General features: G+C 44.5%; 1 protein-coding gene across 1 annotated transcript; it reads right to left on the minus strand.

Moving 5' to 3' along the window:
• Positions 1–9,664: 9,664 nt before the first annotated feature.
• On the minus strand, positions 9,665–21,279 carry LOC138796705 (indolethylamine N-methyltransferase-like). The gene is made up of 5 exons (XM_069976349.1): positions 21,242–21,279; positions 14,803–14,883; positions 13,179–13,354; positions 12,564–12,774; positions 9,665–11,122 (listed from the first exon to the last, which is right to left on the minus strand). The coding sequence occupies exons 3-5, from the start codon at positions 13,327–13,329 to the stop codon at positions 10,693–10,695; spliced, it is 792 nt and encodes a 263-aa protein (XP_069832450.1). The 5' UTR covers positions 13,330–13,354; positions 14,803–14,883; positions 21,242–21,279; the 3' UTR covers positions 9,665–10,692.
• Positions 21,280–24,780: the final 3,501 nt, after the last annotated feature.

Here is a 24,780-nt window from a genome sequence, read left to right on the forward strand (position 1 = left end):
TTGGACGGACGACGGAATCCGCCCATGCATAGAATGGAGTCTATGACACGGGTGGAGACGCTCGCCTCCATCAGTCCGCCGGCGGGTGCCAGCTGCGGAATGCACAAAGGGTTATCCTTCGCCATTCCGCAGTGTGCACGTACCCTGGATCTGTAAGTGTACCTTGAGGTACGCTCACAGAGTTTGTAGAATTTCACCCCATACCGTGATCTCTTATTGGGACGGTACTGGCGGAAAAGACGTGTCTGGGGGGCAGCGTACGCTACGCTACCCCCAGACACGTCACTGGATGATGAGGATGATGAGGATGAATGGAGGAAAGAAGGATCCCCCCATTCATCCTCACTGGCTGTTTCGGTGTTGGAGGCAATAATAATGTATACATCCAACACCGAAAACACCTTGGGGGCCATCTTTATACGGGGATTGGTATATGGGGTATGTAAATGTGTAGTGGTGTAGTGTAAAACTTTATTCCATGTAGTGTGGTGTAGTGTAGTGTTTTTTACGTGTTTTTTTGACAGTAAGAAAAAATATCCCTACGCCAAGAAAGAAGCTGCTGATAAATGCCGCACTTATGTGCAGCACTTATCAGCAGACAGTGGCGGTAGGATATAGGGGGAAAAAACGCCCCTACGCCAAAAAGGAGGAGTTGCTGATCAGCGGCGCACTTACGGGCGATGCTGATCAGCACTCAGCGGCGTTAGGGCGCAAAAAAAGAAAAAAAAATGGGAAAAAAATAAAATAAAATCTTTTTAACCCAAAGCAACTGATCAGTGAATGATATTCACTGATCAGCCGCTAGGGAGCGGTAGAGCGACGCTGCCGGAGATTACTGAGGCCCGCCAAACACGAGGACCCGAGCGATTACGAAGATTTCCGACGCTGGACGACCAAACCCGGAAGTGACCCGAAGAAGACGCGAGGACGGCGCGGACCGCAGATCGTCGCTCCGGACGCCCAGATCAGGTGAGTATGGTACACCTGCACCACACACACCTGTTCTGCACCCCTCAGCTACCTAGCTGAGGGGTGCAGAACGCGACAAAACTGTTTTTTTACAGTTTGATCGCCATGGTGGGCCGGCCGGCCGGCCTATCACGGCCATCGTGGGGGTGGCATCGGCGCCATCTTTGGTGGGGACACTAATGGCGATTAGTGCTGTCTCGGACAGCACCATTCGCCATTGCTTTCCGGGTCACCGGGTCACCGATGACCCGGAAAGCTGTTTTCAGCTGCTATATGCTGATCTGTATAGATCAGCATATAGCAGCGATCGTCGGCACGGGAGGGGTTAATCACCCCCCGTGCCGACGAGCAGAGATGGCCTGATATACATTATAGCAGGCCATCTTCCCCGACCGCTGTGTGTGAACACACAGCGATCGGGGAAACATCGGGCGTAAGTATACGCCCGTTTGCGTTAAAGCCCACCCTGCGGGGGCGTATACTTACGACCGATGTCGTTAAGGGGTTAAGCTGTGCGGTTTCCAAATACATATACATAACACAGTGACATCTAGTGGCGAACTTTAGTACTACCTTCATCACCACACAAGTACAATAAGTATGGACTTTTGGGAAGGGTGTATACAACTGCAACACCCGTGGTAGGACACCACAATGGAAGTTGTAGTTTTGCTGAAGCTGGATAACACTGCAGTATGCTGCTGTTCATCAATGTTATATTGATATAGTAATAAACTGGACAGAAGTGAATTCTAAAGCAATTTATACATAAAAACCTTCAATCTTCACACATCAAACTAGAAAGGAACTTGGATGATGGATAGAACGATATAACAATCTCATGTGAGTGTCCAGAGAAAACGATATTCACCCTGAGAGACTGATGGGTAATTCTGCCTGAAGACAGATGTATCATGGGGACAAGAAGAGAAGGAATAGAAGCTTTATGTGTTTAGATCCACACATTTCATGATGTATCTTTATAAGGGCCAGTGTTCTGGTCTTCTGATACAGAGTAGAGATAGTGAAATATTCGACTTTCGAGAATTCGAATTGAGTAGGCACTGAGATTCGACTATTCGAACGAATACTCGATCCCATTATAGTCTATGGGAAAAAAATGCTCGCCACTTGGAAATCCAAATTCGACCACTTGGAGGTCACCAAGTCCCCCATGAAACCTCCCTAAATGATGCCAACACCTCCGGAATGACACTGTGACATAGGGGAGCATGCCTGGGTGCACCCAACACCCCAAAATCGCAGTATAATGCCACTCTCTGCAGTTGCGAAGGAAAAATATTTGCAAACGCTTTACGAACATTTATGGCAATGTTCACACATTTCCTTCGTATTTCTTGCGCAGCGTCACATACATGATTCCAATGTGCGTCCGTAGAGTGTCATGTGATTCACGCGTATCACGCATTACGCTGTAAGAACGCTAGGCCACAGCAGAGCAGAGATTGGCACACTGGGTATCATGTGCCTTTTACTGGGCAACTGGCACACTGGGTATCACGTGCCTTTTACTGGGTAACTAGCACACTGGGTATCACATGCTTTTTACTGGGCAACTGGCACACTGGGTATCATGTGCCTTTTACTGGGTAACTGGCACACTAGGTATCACGTGCCTTTAACTGGGCAACTGGCACATTGAGTATCACGTGCCTTTTACTGGGTAACTGGCACACTAGTGGGTATCACATGCCTTTTACTGGGTAACTGGCACACTAGGTATCACATGCCTTTTACTGGGTAACTGGCACACTAGTGGGTATCACATGCCTTTTACTGGGTAACTGGCACACTAGTGGGTATCACATGCCTTTTACTGGGTAATTGGCACACTAGGTATCACATGCCTTTTACTGGGTAACTGGCACACTGGGTATCACGTGCCTTTTACTGGGTAACTGGCACACTGGGTATCACGTGCCTTTTACTGGGTAACTGGCACACTAGGTATCACGTGCCTTTTACTGGGTAACTGGCACACTGGGTATCACATGCCTTTTACTGGGTAACTGGCACACTAGTGGGTATCACATGCCTTTTACTGGGTAATTTGCACACTAGGTATCACATGCCTTTTACTGGGTAACTGGCACACTGGGTATCACGTGCCTTTTACTGGGTAACTGGCACACTAGGTATCACGTGCCTTTAACTGGGTAACTGGCACAATAGGTATAACTTTAACGTGCCCTTAGTGGGCTAAACCAGGGACACTATAAGTCAATTGTACAAACAGGATACTGGAATGAATACAGCTGCTGCTGATGCTGCTGCTGCTGCAATCTATGTCCTAACACTGAGAAGTGCTTTGGATGCAGAGATGACTTTTTCGCTGCGTGCGTTTTCGCGCTGTGTGCGTTCTCCCAGGGTCCCTCACAGCCTCCCTGCATGGTGATTGGATTAAAAAAAGCAGCAAGTGCGATGGGAGGGCTTTCGAATGTTTGCCGCGTATTCTACACACTACTCGATTGTATTCGAATCTTTTGAATACCGCAATATTCGATCAAATGCCTACTCGATCGAATCGTATTCGCTCAAGGTTCTCTTCCCCTGATCTATTGTGTATGGAGGAGTCTTTATTCCCCATTGACAGATCATATTGGGGGAAAGAATGGATGAGCATCAAGAATTTCAGCACACCCAATCACTTTGTTCTCAGGGAGATAAACAGAGTCTGGCAGCATATTTCTCCCTTCTCTTCTCTTTCAGAGTACAATGCATGCTCGGCCTGGCTGGGACTGCATATGTATGGATCAGGGGCGTAACTAGAAATGGCTGGGCCCCATAGCAAACTTTTAATTGCCCCCCCTCCCCCCCCCCCTCAACCGACCACTACGCCGTCAACATACCCAGCTCTACACAGGGTCTGTACTACATATAAATTACAGTGCAAATATATTTAGTGACTCACAGGGGACTTCTCCTCTGATCGGAGTTCTTCCCTTTTCATCTTCTCCATCTGCCCTGGGCCATTATGAGAACTTCTCTGAGCGACGAATCCACAGAATCTGCCAGACAGACATATTAGGCTCCTCACACTGGCACCATCCTCATCTCTATACACACTGCACATCTGTTTTGGCCCCTTTAAGCCCTCTTTCAGTGGGTAGCCCTGGCTCCTTATAGATAATCCCTTGTTCAGTCTTCCACATAGATGGCCCTGTGTGCATCTAATATAGTAGAGAGCCCCTCTGTGTTTATAGTAGATGACAACCTCTGTGCATCCCCTATACCAGGGGTAGGGAACCTCGGCTCTCCAGCTGTTGCAAAACTACAAGTCCCATCATGTGTAGACAGTCAAAGCTAAAGCTGTAGTTTTTAAACAGCTGGAGAGCCAAGGTTCCCTATCCCTGCCCTGCAGTATATGGCCCCCTCTGTGTAGTCCCCTTATAGATGACCCCTCTGTTTAGTCCACTAAAATAAATACCCCCCCCTCTGCGCATGCCCTATTATATACATCCCGTAGTGTAGTTACCCTTATAGATGCCTCCTCTGTGATGTCCTCCTTATAGATTGCCCCTGTGTTGTTCCCCTTACAAATGGCCCCCAGTGTTGTCCCTCACCATATATATAGCCCCCAGTGTTTTCCCTCCTCCATATATATAGCCCCAAGTGTTGTCCCTCCCCCATATATATATAGCCCCAAGTGTTGTGCCTCCCCCATATATATATAGCCCCAAGTGTTGTGCCTCCCCATATATATATAGCCCCCAGTGTTGTCCCTCCCCCATATATGCAGCCCCCAGTGTTGAGCCTCCCCCATATAGCCCCCAGTGTTGTCCCTCCCCCATATATATAACCCTCAGTGCTGTGCCTCCCCCATATATATTGCCCCCAGTGCTGTGCCTCCCCCATATATATAGTCCCCAGTGCTGTGCCTCCCCCATATATATAGCCCCCAGTGCTGTGCCTCCCCATATATATACAGCCCCCAGTATTGTGCATCCCCCATATATAGCCCGCAGTGCTGTGCCTACCCCATATATAGCCCCCCAGTGCTGTCCCTCCCCTATATATACAGCCCCTAGTGCAGTGCATCCCCCATATATATATATATATATATATATATATATATATATATATATATATACAGCCCCTAGTGCTGGGCATCCCCTATATATATATATATATATATACAGCCCCTAGTGCTGTGCATCCCCCATATATATACAGCCCCGAGTGTTCCCCTCTGATAAAAATAAAAAAACTCACAACTCACCTAACCACACGATCCCCCGTCGGTCGCAGGCCTCTTCTTCTATCTTCATCTGCACCCGACAGATCAGCAGCTTCCAGGCAAAGTCCCGGGCAGCGCCACCGCTGAGCTCAGTGTGCGCCGCGGCGGCTGGGACTTTCGGTACAGGGTGCGCGTCACTTCCTGTACCGGAAGTCCCAGCCGCTGCGACGCACACTGACCTGAGTGATGTCGCTGCCCGGGACTTCGCCTGGAAGCTGCTGATCTGTCGGGGGCGGGGGCAACACTCTTGTGATCGCAAGCAAATGCTGCTTGCGGTCACAAGAGTGATTGACAGGGCGGGAAGCCTATGGCTTCTCGCGCTGTCAATCAGAACACTGAACACCCGGGAGGCCCGCTCGGCCACCGGGTGTTGTAGGCAGTAAGCTCCGGGGGCCCAGGCCATGGGCCCCCCGATGCTAGGTAGTTGCGGTAGTTCCGCCCCTGGTATGGATCCATTTCGAACAGGTGGGATCTTGTAGTTATACATCTAAATATAATGTTACTGATTATAGACACTCAGCTTTCCTGGATACAGATATACATATAAGGTGGCTTAATAGTATTTTTAACAATTTAACAGCGAGGACACCTTAAGGCCTAATGTCCTCCAGGCCACACCACTAGGTTATTATCAGTGTGGGTGTGAAGGCTACAGACACTAACCAGGGCTCCCAGCGCTCTCATAGCATTGTACATGGGACGTGATGAGAATATAACTGGCTGCAGAATAGACTTTCCTATTGATCATTAACTGCCTGGCCATGTATTTTATTGTGCATGAAGGTGCGAGGAGAGAGCGGAATATGCGAAAAGTTTATGAGAAACTTTCCCAACAAATGAGATGGAGTCTCCGCCAAGCCTCACTACGGGCGACCGGTGACCTCCACCAGACTCCTACACCAATAAAACCAGTCAGGCGTTCAGAGAGCCGAGTGCGCTTACCTGGCATGTTGTGCCCCTCAATGTGGTCATTGTCTGTCTGTATCATGAATATTCATGCCAACTGTTATTATGGGGTCAGAGCAATATTTCCATGGATAAATGGGATATATTGGAAAATAAACAGTAAGTACAGTGGTGCCTTGGATTACGAGCATAATTTGTTCCGGGGCCGTGCTTGTAATCCAAATCTACTCTTAAACCAAAGCAAATTTTCCCATAAGAAATCACTAAAAAGCAGACAATTGGTTCCACACTACAAAAATAATGTTTTTTTTTATTCTGAATAAGATGTTGAACAGATGAAACAGCAGAATATGTGATATTATAAGTTACTGTACAGTATATCCATCAGCATTTGATGTATAATGTATAGTAAGGGCATAAACCTAAAAAACAGCAGCAGTTTGTAGATACAGGAAAGAACTGCAGATCCCCCATAATGAAGTGCATGGGAAACACAAGGGCTGACAGAGACTGCAGGGAGCATGAAGGAATGAGCAGGACAGATGTGGGCACAGTATAGCAGCACTCTCTGTCCGGGGAGAGAGGGGTTACAGCTATGAAGAGATTACCTCCACAGTCCTGTCCCCAGATGTAAGCCCCAGCCTGAAATGGATCTGCTATGATTTGGAAGGTGAGGGAGAAGGTCAGAGTACAGTGCTGTAGATCCCGCTATGCAGACCATGCCCCTCCCCCACTCCCCCTCCCACCCAGTACAGGGAGCTCTTAAACCAAAGCAATGCTCCTAAACCAAGTCACAATTTTGAAAAACTGTGATCTCTTAAACAAAAACGCTCTAAAACCAAGTTACTCTTAAACCAAGGTACCACTGTATATTTTATGTGATTTTACATTTATTTATTCCAACATTGTTGTCGTGCTGTACTTATCAGCTGCTGTATGTTCTGCAGGAAGTAATGTATTCTTTCCAGTCAGATACAGGTTGCCACCTCTGTTCATGTCAGGAACTGTCCAGAGCTGTAGCAAATCCCCATACAAAATCTTTCCTTCTGTCTATTTTTTTTTTATAGAAGTAATTTACAAATCTGTATGACTTTCTGATACTACTTAATTTGAAAAACATTTTTCTCTGGAGTACCTCTTTAAAAAAAACCTGTAAACCAGACAACCCCTTTAAGGAGTCATTGATTTATTTGATACGAGTAGAACATACCTTGACTTTTATCGCCCACTTGAAGTCAGTCACATAGGTAAAGAACGTGAACTTTGGATTTTGAACAAAATTGTACTTTTTATAGGAGAAAGTGCATTTGTACTCCTTTATGTTTGTGAAGGACACAATGGGGGTTTGCTCCTTAAGTTACAAACGAGAAAGAGATTAGTTATTACTCGTTCAGGAATAGGCTGTATATGATGTCATCAGAAACTGTATATCATGTAATCCTGGCAGGATCCTGGCAATCCTCCCATCCTTCTTGACTACTAGGTATGTATCATGGGCCCGAGGCATGTTATGTACATATCCTGCACTGCATCTTATTTTTTTCCTATCTGTTTCAATCTTCAGACTGTAATTTTTTATTAAACTTTTTTTTACATAATTATTGGGGACGGCCATCTTGTATGTGCTGTTTTTAAAGGGGTCATCCAGGCGGTCTCTGTACTCATTTTGGGTATGGGTTTTTACAGCTCAGTTCCCTTAAAGTGAATGGAGCTCAATTGTAAAGCCACTCACAGCCTGAGGACAGGGGCGGCGCTGTTTTTGCAGGGAAGTAGCTTTGCTTTTTCTAATTGACATGAATGGGAAACATTACTGGGCGTACTTTGGAATAAGGAATAAGGAATAAGGAATCTTCTGGTAATATAACATGAAGGACTTTACACAGTATAATGTACAGGACGTTGTTATTTTGTTTTATTTAGAATGTATTTTCTATATATTTATTGCAGAAATTTGAGCATTAGTTTATATTCCCATTCCCTTCTTTTTCTTTGTGTCTTTGTCTAGTGTGTATATAAGTCTGTGATTTTTTTCAGTTTTGTATAACATTATGTCTGAAAAAGGGAGCTAGACTCTTGAAAGCTTACACTCAAATATACTCAGTTAGCCTCCAAAAGGTATCGCCTGATTTCTTCTCTATTCTACTGATTTCTATGGCTAACACGGTACAACAATACTCTATTGATAAAAACAAAGCATGGTTCTGCTAAGTTCTTTTTAGGAGATTTTTATTCCTTACAGTATATGTCTATGTGTATATGTGGCCATCCGGTGGTTGGGATAGGGATTGCAGCTTGTGGAGATTATGCCGGTACCTTGCGATACTGTACTGAATGTACAATGTGATAAACAGGAATCCTTAATAAGTGACAGAATAATAAAAGTTGAAAGATCTATATGATGAATTTAAACTCAACATGGAATGTTAAAGGGGAAGTCTGGGCAAAATAATTTTAAGATATGTTATAGCCCAAGAAAAGTTATGAAAATAATAGATACTTATTATAGGAAATGCACCTATAGTGCATTTTCCCTGCAGTTACTACAGCATAGCGTGTTCAGGTCTCTTTAAAGTTGGTGATGTCACGTCACATAACTTGCCAACTCCTGCTGGAGCGGTGGGACAGGCTGGAGCAGCAGGAGTTGGCAGTTTATGTGACGTGACATCACCAACTTTACAGAGACCTGAACATGCCATGCTGTAGTAAGTGCAGGGAAAATGCACTATAGGTGCGTTTCCTATAATAAGTGTCTATTAGTAATTTTCATAACTTTTGTTGGGCAATAACATATCTTAAAAATTTTTTTGCCCAGACTTCTTCTTTAAGGACAGAGCAGGGAGGAAAAGCTGCATGATCTGGACCACCCTCAAGAGAAAAGTGGCAGAATGCCGAAACAGCTCAACTCTGAGGATACACTTATATGGTGGGTGTTGTATAAATAGGAATGATAGGGATTGGAAGGAAAGGGCAAAGAGGACGACACTAATAGATCATGTGTAATAAACCTCTAGGACCCAGAGGGGGATTTTATAACCCCCAGCCACAGGAAAACAGACAACAACCTTTACAGACTCTGCTACTGCCCATTAGTATAACCGTTAAAATAAGTGATCAGTGTTACTATAGCGAGTTTATATTCCGTCTCATGTATATTCAGGAGACTATGATTATAGTTGATTTAATGCGGATCAAACATATTTCCTACATATTTGTTTTCCAATGTAAAAGGATGCCTTCTCTCTGCCATGGAGTTAAATGATAAGGTTCTGGTTTCCTGCAAACACCACAGATGGGAAACCTACTGAAATGGATTTTATTCTGTTCCCAGTGAGCTCAATTTCAAAGATTTTTTTTATAGTCTAAAAGGGGTTTTCAAGGGAAAACCAATCGATGACCACAGAATAGAACTGAGCTGGAGGGTGTCATAATAAATACAGTGTACAGAGCCAGAAGCCTTTGCTTTGCACACAGGGGCAGATTAACTTTACTATGGGCCCCGGGGCTGTTCACCAAGCTTGCCCCCCCCCCCCCCCCAACCCACTGTAACTATGGCGGGACTAGCTTTAATCTTTTTCTTCCATCATGCAGCCTGTAAAGGACCTGTGGTGACATCATTGTCACATGATAAGGTCCTTCAGTATGTTCTCTAATGTTACTGCATTGTCTCCTGGCTGCAGTTTTGCCCTGATTTGTGCAAAATTGCAGTAAAAAGCATTGATTTTTATGCAAATCATGGCAGAACTGTAGCCTGGAGACAGTACACCACTGAAAGTACAAGTCTGTTTGGGTGGCCATGGACCCCCCAGGAGCTCAGGGCCCCGGGCTACCGCCCAAAACGGACCTATTATAGTCCGTTACTGTTTGTAAATTGTGTAGTGGTGACACTGGGTTACTAAGTGCGAATGCCATTCACTTCTATACCCAGTAGCCTGCACCATCACTACACAATATGTAAAGCCCAGTCTATTGACTCTTTAAATGGTTTATAGCCAGGCCAACAGCTGAATGGCTGTTTGGATGCTATCAGCTATTGGTGACCTATCCTGGCCATCAAATAGTTTTTCCTGGAAAACCTCACTATGCTCCCTTAAAGTGCAGTCAGTATGTTATAAAAAAAAAAATACTCTCCTGTCTGATTCCCTAGTACTGCCGATCTGATGGTTCCCACGTAACCAATGTTGACCTCTTCCTGGTGACATATTGCCCACCTCAATGATTGGCTGAGATGACATTTTGCTGTCTGTAACAGGGATCCAGGCATTGTAGGAATGGCAGTGTCTGGGAATCAGACAGGTGAGTATCCAGGCACCTTGACCCAGTCTGTGAAAACCCTGGTACGTGGGTTTACCTCATGGTGGGAACCAGCACTGTACATACCAGGAGATCTGTCTATTTCTTCTAGCTATTGCTCCTCCCCCCTGGACGTGGAGGCTTGTATGTATCATGTAGCTGTATGGCTGGGTGAAGGGAAAGAGAATTTGTAGAGCTGTAGAGAACTCCTATAATGATAGTATATGCACATGATTGTAAACCTATATAGATTAAACCTGAGTTAAACCTTAACTTTCCATCACCTTGCGGGCAACAACAAAAGCTTTTAGTACATGGTCTAAGCGGTCAGTGCAAGCTTCTCTTTCCAGATTCTCATAATGTACAATGGCAAACCCCTCATCGATTAAAGTCTGTCTTAAGAAGCCATCGTCCAGGTTTAGCAGATGGTACTTACAGTCTCCAACCATAAAATAGGAAGCGTTGATATCTGCATAGACCAGGAGGTGTCCGCCTAGTTTTATCAGGTTAGATAACTTTCTCAGATTTATCCTGAATTCATCATGATCCCTGCTGAGCATTTCCAGCCCCCATATACACGTAACACAGTCGGCTCTTGGCAGCGCAAAAGGATTTGTCGGGTTATTTTTGCTGAAGTCACACTTCACTACACGTTTAACTTTTCTTCTCAGCATCTCTTCTGCGTCTTCCCAGCCATCCCTGAAAAAGAGACATTTATTATACAGTGGTACCTTGGTTATAGAGTAACTTGGATTGAAAGCGTTTTACAAAATTGTTACTTGGTTGCATTGGTTTAAAAGCATTGCTTTGGTTTAAGAGCTCCCTGTACTGGGTGGGAGCACGAGTGAAGGAGGGGCATGGTCTGCATAGCGGGGTCTACAGCACTGTACTCTGACCCAGGAAGTCTCCCTCACCTTCCAAATCATGGCAGATCCACTTCAGACTGAGGCTTGCCTCAGGGGACAGGACTGTGGAGGTAATATTTTCATAACTGTAACCCCTTTATGTGCCCACATGTGTCCTGCTCATTCCTTCATGCTCTCTGCAGTCTCTGTCAGCCCTTGTGTTTCCCATCCTCTCCCTTCCTGCTATAATGTGCCTGCACTTACACTCAGCTAATACACACTGCTGCTATGATGTGCCTGCACTTACACTCAGCCATTAACACTGCTGTATAGAAAGGATATGCTTATCACCGGCATACAAAGACCACTTAGGGACTAATTAATACTTAACTTTTAATAATTCTTTAAAAACATGGTCACACAGACAAAAATAGACACCCGGTAGTGTACTCTATGTACAGTGTAGTTTCCTGATGGGCATTTATGATTAGGGGGATAATTAATCTCACATAACTCAGAGGATACTGATGGACGGGACTGCAGGTAAGACACTTGGGGAGAGGAAAAGAAGTAGGGGGGAGGAGGGGTTAAGGTGCACCCTGCTCTCAACCCAGATATCCTCTTACCCTGCCTTTTGGGGAACCCACCTCCTTAACAGGGTGGCCCCAACCACGATGACAGTCCCTATCCTGTTGTAAGTGCCCAGGAGAAAACAAAAAAAGAGAAGAAACAGAAGACAGAAAAGAGTGCAAAAACGTGACAACTCAAACCACCTGTAATACAAATAATTGCATCAGCAAGATATGCAATTATATATATATATATATATATATATATATATATACAGTATATATACAGTACGTGTTCCATGCACAGTACTTGTTCCGATGCCTTTCTACCTTCCCAGTAGTAGACGGATTCATCAGGGAACACACAACAGGGATGTGCCTTAAACAGATTCCTGCTGTAAAGATCTCCTCTTATCAAAATAATGGACCTCTTTGGATAAGATAAAAGACTCAATAATGCAAGGCACCACTGTTCATGTATCTACATGGTTCCTCTTATTCTTATATAGTTTAGTATTTATCAGATGAACTATTTATATATTAATACACATCAAAGGTGACACAGTACTTCAGCCCCCAGGCATGGCACCTCAGGCTAAGGGATAATGGGATAAGAATAAGGGAGCCCCACCTCCGGAAACATTGTGGCTGTATTAAGTGCAGAAAATCAGGAAGGTACCAAGAAAAAGTAGAAGAAGTAGAAACCAGTAATACTCCATACTGGACCTGCTTATTCCTTTCAGCTCCATGAGCAGCTTGGAGGTGTGAGTCCAGTGAAAGGCGTCTGGGTCTTTGCTTCTCCACAGTTCGAGCTCTCTGATGGAGGAGTCACTGACTTCTAGAATTGATATTTCTTCAAAGAACTCAGAAAGTGAGAGAAGATGGACTATAATGGGGCCGACACTGATGTCGATCAAGGTTTCTCCGCTGATCAGACCTGTGAACAGAGAAAATCCAAGAATCTTGTATATTATCCTACATGGGTCAGTTGTCTTGTAGAAAATTTGCTACATATTTGCACCAAAAATTGAAGGTGGAAAAACTGCAGAAATTGAAGTCAATTAAAATATATACTATAGAGTCAATGATATGGACAAAACCATGTCTGCTACATTGTGTACCTTCCTGTATACTTTGCATACACACTAGCCTTCCACCATGTGGTCATGATCCCCAGTCTCTGGTTCAGGTGGGCCAGCCCATCCCTCTGTTACATATAATGGTGCCGTGTAATGCTATGTGTCCCCTGCAGCAGCCATGTGGCCGGATGTGACTTCCCTGGCTGATCTCTCGGAGGTTTTAGACATATTTCGGACATTAGTGATAGGTCACTTTACATACCTGAGTTAAACACCTTGTAGAAGCATTTCATCATGTTCATTGTAGTCTCCTTAAATATTGAGTATGGGACATGTTGAGAGTAGTAGTCTAGCAGTAGTATCCTGGCGTTGACCTCGTGATTAGGATAGTACAGGTTCAGGCAGGGATCCATTGTGTCTTTCTTCTTTGCAGATTTTCTAGGATAAGTATGATAAGTAAAGATAGTAAAGATCAGCTCCTCTGCTGTGTGAAGAGCACATAAGTCTTGTAGATCATGATGAAGAACACATTATCTGAAACACGTTGACTACGAAGCACTTCTCCTGAGTATGCGTTGGGTTAAAGGGGTACTCCAGTGAAAATCTTTTTTTTTTTTTTCAAATCAAGCGGTTTTAGAAAGTTATACAGATTTGTAATTTACTTCTATTTAGAAATCTCAAACCTTCTCATACTTATCAGCTGCTGTATGTCCTGCAGGAAATGTTGTTTTCTGTTGTTTTCTGCTGCCACCTCTGTCCATGTCAGGAACTGTCCAGAGCAGTGTCAAATCCCCATAGAGAACCTCTCCTGCGCTGGACAGTTCCTGACATGGACAGAGGTGGCAGTAGAGAGCGCTGTGTCAGACTGGAAAGAATACACTACTTCCTGCAGGACACACAGCAACTGATAAGTACTGATAAGACTTGAGAATTTTAAATAGATGTAAATTACAAATCTATATAACTTTCTGAAGCTAATTGATCTGATAGAAAAAAGATTTTTGGAGGAGTACTCCAGATATGGTTGGAAAGACAAAAAACAGGTGAGATGGCTGTCTTACAAAATCTGCATAACTTTCATTGACATCGATATGAAGAGCATAGCTTAATCAAGTAAAGTAAATACATATTTTTAAAAGATGCAACATTTTACAGTATACCGTATACAGCTTCATGGCAGCCCTGTTATTGCTCATTGCATAGCAGAATTGTAAATCAGCTGCATACAGTTTTACTTAGAATTTTTTTTATTGCCTTTATATCAGCACAATATTAAAACAAGACTGAATCTAATGAACTTGTAGGCATGTTTGCACATTTGTACCGCTTACTACCCTGTTTCTCCAAAAATGAGTATCTACAAGTAGTTGATGTTTTCCATAATAAACTCTGTTGCAATTTCAATATTGGCCACTAGATGTCAGTGTAATCCATCAGAAAATGAAGCAAGTCCAAGAGCTGACATCACAGGAATAAATATTCACCTGTTTCCTGTTCTTTTCACATAAAATATGGGCTGAAACTTTCTTGGTGAGTATATGGCAATCATCACCGTCACGGAGAATTACATCATACCCCGTTTCTTTACCAGGGGAGACATGAGCATTGACAGCCAACTGAATGCCCCCCAAGCCAGTGGTATATAATTAGGTTTATTGATGTATAGAGAAGGGAGGGGTGAAACATGACGCCAGAGCATTTGCTATAGTTATACAAGTATAGACAGAAGAGAACCCACAGGTAAAATCCTGCCTAAAGCGATGGCTCACCTACAGCTGACACATCAGAACCTGAAACAACGTAATAATAAACTTATAAAGTAATTCCTGAATGCGAAAATAGACAATTTATCACAAAGACAGTCATTAATACATAGCGATCTATACCTGTGCTGCTGTCACAAAGCCAGAGCCTTGATACCGGACAAACAAACAATATGGAGTCCTCCTTGAAGACTTCCTGAGATTCTATAAGTAATAATAGTATGTCATTTGTCATCCTAAACTAAGGGCGTTAACAATGCAATTTATTATAAAAATAGATCATAAACATATGCAGAGACATGACGCTGCCTGCCTGCCACCTATCATAGGCCGTGCTGGGAACACTGGGAACCTGTCCGGTAATAGGGAAAGATTCCATTGACATAGCAGATCCTGGCTTCAGATATATGATTCCCTTACGTCCCATTGGCATCACAACGATAGGGGTATTTTCGCCCCTGCGAGCCCCTGGGACGAAGGAATTTTTAAAGAAAACAATAGCAAAGCTTTTATTAACCCCTCCTACAGGAAGTATAAATAAGCCCCTCCCCATAGATACATCAGTCTTTTTTCTTCGTCCTAGTGACTAGCCCCAAGGGACCTTGCTCCCTCCTTCTATTGTGGATATATTACTATTCTATTCCTTTTATTAGGTTACCTTAGGTTGCAGGACCTGTGTGCAAGATCCTGCATAGCTATTCCGGGTCTCTGATGTCCGTACCTGTGGTTTCAGGTAAGCTGGATCCTTCTCCCGGGATTGCGGGCGCCATCTTGGTCGCGTCATCATTCTGAGGCGTGTAGGCGTCTGCGCATGCGCATGCGTTCCACATGCGTTCCAGCGCCGCCATTTTTTTGGGCGAGTGTTAGTGACGTCATCAGAGCGCCGGGAGTGCGCGCGGCACGTACGGCAGCGGCGTCGGCCTCGCTGTCAGCCTCCTGCTTATTTAAAAGAGCGCCTCTCTACAGGTAGGACTAGGTCTGACTTCCTGAAGTCCTACCTAAGAGCTGTATAGAATCTTCATCTGTACTCAGCACGCTGTGTCATATACCAAGCTTCTGCTGTATACTTAAATGTAAGTAAGACTCTGCTGCCATCTAGTGGTCTGTTTTCAGTATGACACTGTATAATTCAGGCTAGGCCTGTGCATATATTGGAGACTTGTTATGTTCATGGAACTTTTTTATTAGATGTCTGCCATGGAAACCAGCCCATCGGGGAAGAGAACTGCCAAGCGTAAACATCTAGCTTGTGTGGATTGCGAGAATCCGTTACCGGATGGATATGAATATCGTACGAACCATCTAGCAATTATAAGGTTCAATTTTCTTGATAAATTTCATATATTTATTAGCATTATATATATTATTACAGTACGTTGTACTTCATGCCGCCCTAAAAATTCCGGAGAACCGGATACTCAGGATGTTGTCATATGGGTGAAGGATTATGTTGAGAAATCCCTTGCCAATAGAGATTGCCGTCATAAGAAGAAATCTAAACGTAGCATTTCTCCTTCTGCCTCCCATCCTGTGAGTATATATTATTTGGGTACATAGCAGACAGATAGTACCCTAGCTAAGTTTATGTTTTTCTACCCTAGGGGTCAGAATTTAAGGTGATAGATGAGGTTGGTTCTTCCTCCTCGTCTGACTCATCTTCACCATCTGAGGATGAAAAAGAGAGCTTCAAGGGTTATTTCCCTATGGACAGCATTTATAAACTTAGAAGAGCTGTTCAGGCTGAAATTCACCCTGAAGAAATGGAGGATGGACCCTCCGCTTCGAGGAAGCCTAGGGCTTTTTCAATCGGAGAAACATCCATGTCCATGCTGTATACTGAGTGGAAGAAACCGGAAAAAGCTCCGGTTTTAAGCAAAAAATTCAAGACCTTGTATGTCCTCAAGGAGGAGCAATGCAAGGATTGGGCTGATCCTCCCAAGGTAGATACTGCCATAGCCAAACTATCCAAGAATACGGTCTTGCCGGCTGAGGATGGGTCTAATCTCAAGGACCCAATGGATAGGAGAATTGAGGTAGCTTTTAAAAGATCATACATGGCTGCAGCTGCCCAAGGGGCAGTTGCTATATCTGCCTTTGAGGTGTCCAGGAGTCTTAGAAGATGGTTGGCTAAAGTGCAGGAGGATCTCGAGTCCGGAGTGAACCGGGACAAGGTCCTCCGTTCATTCAAAAAAGTCAATATGGGGGTTGATTTTTTGTGTGATGCAGCCTCACAGGAGACTCGGTTAGCAGCCAAGACTATGGCTCTCTCTACGGCTGGTCGCCGGGCCTTATGGTTAAGACCATGGGCTGGTGACTCTAACTCTAAGTTCCAGCTATGTAATTTAGAGTATCAACCGGGACGGCTGTTTGGCTCAGAATTGGATAAGATCATGGAGGAGATGTCGGACAAGAAGGGTAAGTCCTTACCCTTTTCTTATGTGAGTGGAACCTACAAGAAACCTCGGGGATCCTTTCGTAGAGGCAGATCACCTCAACGAGGAAAGAGCCGTTATCAGTTCCGAGGAAGAGGAAAATATTATAACAGAAGAGGTGCAGGCAAGCAGCAGAGGGATGCTACTAAGAAGCCGGACTTCTGACGCCAGAAGCGTACCTGTGGGGGGCCGTCTTACTCTGTTTCTTCCTGCCTGGAAAAAACTAATAAAGGATGTGTGGGTGATAAGCATTATTCAAAGTGGTTATGCGCTTCCTTTGTTTCTCCTTCCCCCCCCAAGGTTTCTGGTGTCTCATTATTTAGGTCCGGTAAAACATCCCATTATAGAAGAAGAAATTCTTCACCTGTTGAAAATCGAAGCTCTAGAAGAGGTTCCTCTGCCAGACGTCGGTCTGGGAGTATACTCTCCGACTTTTCTCGTGCCAAAGCCGTCCGGAAAGTGGAGACTTATTATCGATCTGCGATACTTGAACGGATTCATGGTAAGAAAGAAATTTCATATGGAAAATATCAAATCCGTAAAGACCGTCCTCCAGGAGGGCGACTTTATGGTATCCATAGACCTCCAGGACGCATATCTGCACATTCCCATTCTGCCAGAGCACAGGAAATATCTGTGGATTGCCATTCAGCTGCACGGGAAGGTAAGACATCTTCAATTCAAGGTTCTTCCCTTCGGCATAACTTCGGCCCCCTTTGTGTTCACAAAGGTGGTGTCGGCCATGATGGTTGTCTTCAGACTTCAGGGAATAAAGATCATTCCCTATCTAGACGACTGGTTGATTATGGCTCAGACTCAGACTCTTCTGAGCTCTCAGCTGAATTATGTCTTGGACATTCTTCAGCAGTTAGGGTGGCTAATCAACCAGGAGAAGTCGGAATTGGTACCATCCACAACAAGGACCTTTTTGGGTTTCGTCATAGATTCCACGCGGATGAAACTGTTCCTCTCAACACCCAGGCTGTTACGTATACAGAGGGGAGCCCAGTTTCTCATTCCTCCTCGTCAAGTGTGTCTTCGGACACTAATGAGATTCCTGGGACTCCTTTCATCAGCCGCAGAAGCAGTCCCGTGGGCACTATGGCACATGAGGTACCTCCAGAGAGAAGTCCTGATGACTTGGAACCGGAGTCTAGAGGATCTAGAAACATTACATATCTTGTCGACAGAAACCCGACAGTCCCTAACTTGGTGGAGACAGGTGAAGCATGGAGCCTTCATAGCCGAACCCCAGTGGATCACAATCACCACAGACGCTTTAGGTTCGGGATGGGGTGCGCATCTAGAAGAGAGCATTGTGTCAGGGACATGGAACACTCAAGAATCGTCTCTTCCATCAAATGCACGGGAACTCAGGGCTATTTACCTAGCCCTTCTACACTTCGGTCCGAGATTATTACAGGAAGCGGTAAAGATCAGGACGGACAATATTGCTTGTGTTGCTTACATCAACAAGCAGGGAGGTACCAGGTCGCCTCTACTTCTCAGAGAGGTGGAACACATCTTCAAATGGGCGGAACCCCAGATAACCAGACTATCTGCTCTTCATATCAGAGGTATTCACAATACTCTGGCGGATCGTTTGAGCCGGGGTCTAACAGTGCCAGGGGAATGGTCGCTTTCAAGGAAAGTGTTCCTACAGTTAACCAAAAGGTGGGGAAATCCTCAGATAGATCTTATGGCATCAGCAAGCAATGCCAAACTGAGGAGGTTTTGTTCCCTATATGCAGCCGACAATCCGACGATGGTGGATGCAATGTCAATTCCATGGAATTTTCAGATGGCTTACATATTTCCGCCCATCTCGATGATCCCGAGAGTTCTGGTGAAGATCAGATTGGATCAGGCATCGGTAGTTATAATTACACCGTTTTGGCCGAAGAGGTCCTGGTTCACCCTGCTCATGAACATGAGCAGGGGCGAGTTCTGGAAACTACCACTACAAGCCGACCTGATATCTCAGGGACAACATCTGTGCCAGGATCTAACCAGCCTCAATCTTACAGCCTGGAGATTGAGGGGACCCTATTAGGTCCCGAAACCTACTCTGAAAATGTCCCCCGAACTTTGTCTCATGCACGTAGTGACTCAACAAATGCTTCATACGCGCGAGTTTGGAGAATATTTCAAGCTTGGTGTACCGATAGAGGGTTAAACCCTATTAAACCCTCTACTCCTCAACTTTTGGAGTTTTTTCAAGACGGATTTGACAAGGGCCTTACGCCTGGATCCATCAAGGTCCAAATAGCAGCCCTTTCTGCACATCTGAATTACAGACTATTCCAGATCATTGAAGTAAAGAATTTCGTCAAGGCTATTACGAGATTGAGGCCTAGGGTAGACAGGCATGTCGACTCCTGGGATCTCTCCTTTGTGCTCAGATGTTTATGTTTACAACCATTTGAACCCTTAGAGGAAGTAGAATTGAAATTCCTAACCTTAAAGTGTACACTATTTTTGGCTCTTACTTCTGCCAAGCGCGTCGGAGAGCTTCAGGCCCTAGGATCGACTGCTCCATACATCATCTTTTCTGAGGATAAAGTGATTTTAAGATTTTTGCCGGGGTTTCTTCCCAAGGTTGCCTCATTTGTAAATATTAATGAGCCTATTGTGTTGCCAGTATTTTCTCCTTCAGATTCGTCTCATCAGGATGTTGATTTTTCTCTTCTAGATATACCTAGAACTTTAAGAATCTATCTAAATAGAACAAGTTCTTTGAGGAAGGAGGAAAATTTGTTGATCCTTTTCTCAGGGAAGAACAAAGGCAAAAAAGCTTCTAAGCCTTCCATATCAAGATGGATATGTGAAGCCATTGAATTATGTTACTCTGCGGCGGGGAAATCACCTCCTTTATTTACCAGGGCACATTCCACTAGAGCGGTCACTTCTAGTTGGGCGGAACGGTCCTCGGTATCCCTGGAGAATATATGTCAGGCTGCATCTTGGTCATCTTTATCTACTTTTGTTAAGCACTACAGAATAGATGCTAACCTCTCTGCTAGAACGGCCTTTGCTAGGTCAGTTCTCAATGCAGCTGTATCAGAAAACCCACCCTCTGGGGATATTACTTGCTAGTTCCCCTATCGTTGTGATGCCAATGGGACGTAAGGGAAGCGAAAATTATTGTGTTAATTTGTTTTCCCTAAGTACCATTGGCATCACAAGTCTCCCTCCCTGTTGTTTTCTTGTAAATGACTGATGTATCTATGGGGAGGGGCTTATTTATACTTCCTGTAGGAGGGGTTAATAAAAGCTTTGCTATTGTTTTCATTAAAAATTCCTTCGTCCCAGGGGCTCGCAGGGGCGAAAATACCCCTATCGTTGTGATGCCAATGGTACTTAGGGAAAACAAATTAACACAATAATTTTCGCATCTTTCTACTATTTCTTCATAGATTTAAAAGCTTTATAATAGAGGTAACCATCTGGTTGTTCAAAAGAAGTGGGAAGTGTAGAGACCTCCTGCATCCCTTGTTGTACTATCTGCAACCTTCCAACCAATTATAGATATTGTACTGAGAACTAACACTGATATGTACTTTGGTGACATCTACTGGTTAAACTGTGTAATGGCAGAACAAATATTCAGGGCTACAGTCCTGAATGTTCAACAGAAAAGACAGTAGAGTGGAGAAAGTAAAGTGCTGAGGTAGGGTGGGTTCACACTACGGAATCCTTGCAGAGAGTTCCGGCGGATTCTGTCACTCGTACCCGCTCGCTGCGGCGCACATCTCCGCCCGTTCCATAGACTCAATTCTATGGGCGGGCAAATTCCGGCATCCACTGAAAAAATTGACATGTCAGTTCTTTCTGTGGAATCCGCCCGGCCATAGAATGATGTCTATGGAGTATGAGCGACGAAATCCGCTGGAACTTCTCCGTGTGGATTCCATAGTGTGAACCGACCCGTAAAGTGGAAGCCTGCACAGATAATTGGGTTGCATGAGGCCACAGTCCAGGGAATAGTGCCAGATGCCCAGGTTTCCAGTCATGTTCAAGGGGTTTCTAAATCAAGAATTGTTTGGAATATATTATAAAATTGCCAGTCAAGAAAATCAAGGATCTACTAGACAGCAAAGATAAAAAAAAGCTTTGTTGCAATCCAGGACCTGAAAGCTTCTCGCAAGACCTGGTCATCAGGGACGATTCTAGGTTTCCTTCTGCTTGAGGCAAGAAATGAAATGGCGCCCCCCACCCAAAATTAATAATTAGTAGTTAAGAAGCCAACTGCATAAACAGATATATACATATATACTAGAAGCAATATACAGCATATACAGTATATACCAACAGTGAATATATTGCACAAATATAGGGGGAGATTTATCAAACATGGTGTAAAGTGAAACTGGCTCAGTTGCCCCTAGCAACCAATCAGATTCCACCTTTCATTCCTCACAGACTCTTTGGAAAATGAAAGGTGGAATCTGATTAGTTGCTAGGGGCAACTGAGCCAGTTTCACTTTACAACATGTTTGATAATTCTCCCCATATTCTTTTTACGGCGTTCACCATGCAGGAAAAGTAATGTCGTTTTTGTTTAGTTCGGATATTTCTATAGATATACTGTATATAGTTTCTATAGTCTCAGGGTATGTTCACACTATGGAATACGCTTAAAAATGTCAAGTTTAGGCCGTGTGGCGGACTCTGCCTGAAGTTCCATCTGTCCCATTGACTCAATGATATTCTCAAGCTCAATCCGCCGTCCGCCCAAAGAATTGAGCTGGAGAATATCATTAAAGGGGTGGTGCGGCGCTAAACAGTTATTCACTAAATAAAACACATTACAAAGTTATACAACTTAGTAATGTATGTTATGTCAGTGAATCGCCCCCTTCCCCGTGTTTCCCACCACCCGGAAGTGTAATACTCTATACATACCTGCTTCTTGCCAACCCCCGTCCGCCATCTTGTGCCAATGATGTCATCTTCGGACGGCCGAACCGCTCCGACCGTCCCTAGTGCCGGCCGCGCTCTGCCGCGTCATCAGCTGCTCAGCCGCGATTGGCTGAGCATAACTGTGAACATACACTCATAGTTATATATATTCTTGTTTACATTTTTGAAAAATAGGGAAAGTAGTGATTTTCATTTTTTATACAGAGGATTAATTATTATTATTTTTTTTTACTTCTTTTTACAGTACATTGCACTAATAATGTAAGTAGTGTATACTAATCCTTATGGTATTATTACAGTGTGCGGCTATAACTATGGCATCTAGGGATTTTCTATTGTTCCCCCAGCAAGGTGAATGTGTGTACAGGCTGTAGGGGTGCTAATAACATAACAGTATGCCAGTCACTGGTGACAGATAGCAGCTGGCAACACTGGGCATAGACCAGACTCAGCTCCATACTTACACAGGGCACATTTGTTGTACATACAGGGCAGATTTTATATATATATATATATATATATATATATATATATATATATATATATATATATACACTCACCGGCCACTTTATTAGGTACACCTGTGCAACTGCACGTTACCACTTAATTTCTAATCAGCCAATCACATGGCGGCAACTCGGTGCATTTAGGCATGTAGACATGGTCAAGACAATCTTCTGCAGTTCAAACCGAGCATCAGTATGGGGAAGAAAGGTGATTTGAGTGCCTTTGAACGTGGCATGGTTGTTGGTGCCAGAAGGGCTGGTCTGAGTATTTCAGAAACTGCTTATCTACAGGGATTTTCACGCACAACCATCTCTAGGGTTTACAGAGAATGGTCCGAAAAAGAAAAAACATCCAGTGAGCGGCAGTTCTGTGGGCGGAAATGCCTTGTTGATGCCAGAGGTCAGAGGAGAATGGGAAGACTGGTTCGAGCTGATAGAAAGGCAACAGTGACTCAAATAGCCAACCGTTACAACCAAGGTAGGCAGAAGAGCATCTCTGAACGCACAGTACGTCGAACTTTGAGGCAGATGGGCTACAGCAGCAGAAGACCACACCGGGTGCTACTCCTTTCAGCTAAGAACAGGAAACTGAGGCTACAATTTGCACAAGCTCATCGTAATTGGACAGTAGAAGATTGGAAAAATGTTGCCTGGTCTGATGAGTCTCGATTTCTGCTGCGACATTCGGATGATAGGGTCAGAATTTGGCGTCAACAACATGAAAGCATGGATCCATCCTGCTTTGTATCAACGGTTCAGGCGGGTGGTGGTGGTGTCATGGTGTGGGGAATATTTTCTTGGCACTCTTTGGGCCCCTTGGTACCAATTGAGCATCGTTGCAACGCCACAGCCTACCTGAGTATTGTTGCTGACCATGTCCATCCCTTTATGACCACAATGTACCCAACATCTGATGGCTACTTTCAGCAGGATAATGCGCCATGTCCTAAAGCTAGAATCATCTCAGACTGGTTTCTTGAACATGACAATGAGTTCACTGTACTCCAATGGCCTCCACAGTCACCAGATCTCAATCCAATAGAGCATCTTTGGGATGTGGTGGAACGGGAGATTCGCATCATGGATGTGCAGCCGACAAATCTGCGGCAACTGTGTGATGCCATCATGTCAATATGGACCAAAATCTCTGATGAAGCTTCCAGCACCTTGTTGTATCTATGCCACCAAGAATTGAGGCAGTTCTGAAGGCAAAAGGGGGTCCAACCCGTTACTAGCATGGTGTACCTAATAAAGTGGCCGGTGAGTGTATATACACATACACACACACACACACATATACACATGCACACATACTTACATATATACACACACACATATACACACACACACACATACATACTGTACATGCTAACCTCCTGTGTCTGTCTCCTCTCTAGCAGATGTCACATCTTAGGCCAGCAGTGGAGGGGTCAGGAGATCAGGCTGTATGGGAGGGACAAGACACACACAGCTTCCAGTCATACCTGCTGTGTCGGCTCTGCTTCTGTGGTGCTGGGCCTCCGTCTCCCTTCCTCTCTGCTCCCACAAACACAGACAGCAGCTAGGAGACAGCCGCCCCCAGTGACAGGGCTGTCCATCCAGCTAGGGAGGGGGGCCTGAGGAGGAGGCAGAGGGGTCTGAAGAGGCAGGGGGGCCTGGTGCTGTGCCTGCAGACCGGATGCAAGTGGAAAGATAACCAGAGTAAAAGTAAGGGAATCTGCCACCTGAGGCAGAAAGCTCATTCTGCCTCATGGCAGAAGCAGCCCTGCTGGTCATGTAAGAATATGGCCAATGAGACTATGAAAGTTGGTCTACCTGCTGCATTTGGAAACTGTAGGAACTACAAGTAACAGGAGTATTCTGGCAATATCTTATTGGTTGAAGCAGCCTATGTCCCTTTAAAATAGATTTGTTTGTGGCATTGTAACGTAACTTCCAACTTTTTGAGGATCGGGGGACGAAAAGTTCATACATCCCCTAACATGGCCCTGTGCTTTAGCCAGCTACATTGAGTGCTGTTAAAAATGTTAACCAATTGATTTTTTTCCCTAAATCGACTCTGTACCCACAATCTGTCCCCCCCAAACCACTTGTACCTTCGGATAGCTGCTTTTAATACAAGATCTGTCCTTGGGGTCTGTTTGGCAGGTGATGCAGTTATTGTGCTAAAAAACAACTTTTAAACTTGCAGCCCTGTGCCAAACTGCCATGACCTAGAGTATATGTGCCCCAAACCTTGC

This window comes from Dendropsophus ebraccatus, chromosome 7 (assembly GCF_027789765.1).
Source record: "Dendropsophus ebraccatus isolate aDenEbr1 chromosome 7, aDenEbr1.pat, whole genome shotgun sequence".
In the NCBI taxonomy this organism is placed as follows: domain Eukaryota; kingdom Metazoa; phylum Chordata; class Amphibia; order Anura; family Hylidae; genus Dendropsophus; species Dendropsophus ebraccatus.